This window comes from Elephantulus edwardii, unplaced genomic scaffold, assembly GCF_000299155.1.
Source record: "Elephantulus edwardii isolate Elephantulus edwardi_28Jun2011 unplaced genomic scaffold, EleEdw1.0 scaffold00369, whole genome shotgun sequence".
In the NCBI taxonomy this organism is placed as follows: domain Eukaryota; kingdom Metazoa; phylum Chordata; class Mammalia; order Macroscelidea; family Macroscelididae; genus Elephantulus; species Elephantulus edwardii.
This window is the reverse complement of record NW_006400119.1, coordinates 1,865,893-1,867,765: the sequence shown is the minus strand read 5'-3', so window position 1 is coordinate 1,867,765 and position 1,873 is coordinate 1,865,893. Positions and strand designations below refer to the sequence as shown.

General features: G+C 33.8%; 1 protein-coding gene across 1 annotated transcript in view; it reads right to left on the bottom strand.

Moving 5' to 3' along the window:
- Window positions 1-2: 2 nt before the first annotated feature.
- The window catches only part of LOC102867697 (lupus La protein homolog), a gene marked incomplete at its 3' end in the record, with an annotated part of 12,551 nt that continues 10,680 nt past the window's right edge, over window positions 3-1,873 (bottom strand). The window contains exons 4-7 of the mRNA XM_006902122.1: window positions 941-1,012; window positions 649-691; window positions 187-327; window positions 3-35 (exon numbers count right to left, since the gene is read on the bottom strand). Coding sequence (XP_006902184.1) covers window positions 3-35; window positions 187-327; window positions 649-691; window positions 941-1,012 — 289 coding nt within the window. The remainder of the gene's footprint in view (window positions 36-186; window positions 328-648; window positions 692-940; window positions 1,013-1,873) is intronic.

The following is a 1,873-nucleotide window of genomic DNA, read 5'->3' as shown; positions in this document are numbered from 1 at the left end:
ACTTCATTAGCTTTTTCTTGAAACAGAATTACTCCCTACACCAAAGAAAGACAATGAAAGGCACATCCTCAGTTTAGTCCTGAAGTGAATGTCTTCGTTTTTCCTAGTCTGTAAAGCTCCTTCAACATTACCAAGTTTTAATGAACAACTAGAAAAGAAATGCTACAAAAAAGATTGTTTCCAGACCTCTTTTGCTCCTCTGACAAAGTCTATCCATTTTATTTCTCCATGATTTGAGAAAAGGATGTGCAAATCTTCTCTACAGGTTTGATCATCTAAGTCACCCGAAAATTTCAGCAAGCAGCCAATCTTTTCTTTTAGAGATTTCTACAAAAAAAAAAATAAGACAATAGAAATATTTTCTTAAGAGTAAATAAAATCAGAAATTACTTAGCAGTCTATCCATATAAAAAGAAAAGGCTAGAAATTAAAATGGCAATTTAGTTTTATCAGTTACATGCATTTTCTCTTCTATGGCTCACTAAGTATTTACTTCTTCTGTGAGTTACAAACTGTCCAAATCTGGTTATTACACTCGCTCTCCATGAGTATTTTAAGCAGTGTTCTTTATATATAACTTTAGTGTAGCGACAACTATAGGTTTGTTTATGAGTTTCAAATTTCTTCGATACTAATAATAATTCTTACCAACTCAGCATCTTCTGCCAACTTCTGTTTTTGTTCTTGCTCCCTACAAATAAAAACTTTCGTGAGAAAATGTTTCATTTACTTTATAAAGAATGAAATCCTAATAAAGTTAACCGTGACTATAGTAACTAAAATTCTTACTAGTCAAAGTTCAGTCCTCAGGTTTCCTTACTGCCCAATGCAACAAAACAGGGCTTCAAAATTACCAAGACAATTTAAGATACTAATTTAAAAATTCATAAAGCTCTAAGGAACTGAAATAGGACTAATTCAATATGCTGATAATACTTACTGTTTAGCTCTTAATTTAGCTTCCATTTTATTTTGTTTTCTTTCTTCATTCTTTTTTGTAAAGTAATCTTCCCTAAAGGACATAAAATATGGAGAGTAAGTCCAAGAGAACAAAGACTGAAATTACTTTAAATAATTTAAGATATGGCATATGTTGTTTTTGTTGTTGTTGTTATGTGCCGTCAAGTCGTTTGCGACTCATAGCGACACTGTGTACAACAGCCCTAAACCCTGCTCTATCCTGTGCCAATCAGTCACTGAATCAATCCACCTCATAGGGAATATTTTAAACACATTTTTGAGAAAGAAACAATTGTCAAATTCAAAATATGCCAAAGAAGCTATTTTATAGTTAATTTGCATACCACAAAATCCACACTTTAAAAATGTATAACTCAGTGGTTTGTATATATATATGTTCAGAATTATACAAATTATCACCACCAGTCACTTTCAGACTATCTTCAAAATTTCCAAAAGACATGATCTAGTAGTCTCAAGTTGGGTTTTATCATTCACACATTAAAAGCAAAAATCCAACCTCACTGCTGTCACTGTAATCAATCAATAGTGACCCTACACTGGACAGAGTGGAGCGATTTCCAAGGCTCTCATCTATCTTTCTCAGTGCAACTTGTGGGGTTTTTTTTTATATATACCAGCACAGGATAAAGAGGGAAGAGAAGTAAACCACATAATGTAGATACTGTTGTTATGTGCCATCAAGTTGCTTATGACTCAGAGGGACTCTGTACAACAGCTCTGAACCCTGCTCTATCTTGAGCCAACTTCATTGTCTGACATATCTACTTCCATTTACCCTAGTCACTGAGTCAATTTATCTCATCAAGGGTCTTATTCTCTTGTACTGTCTCTCCACTCTTCCAAGCACAATATCCCTTTCCAAAGACTGGTTCTTCCTTGCAACATGCCC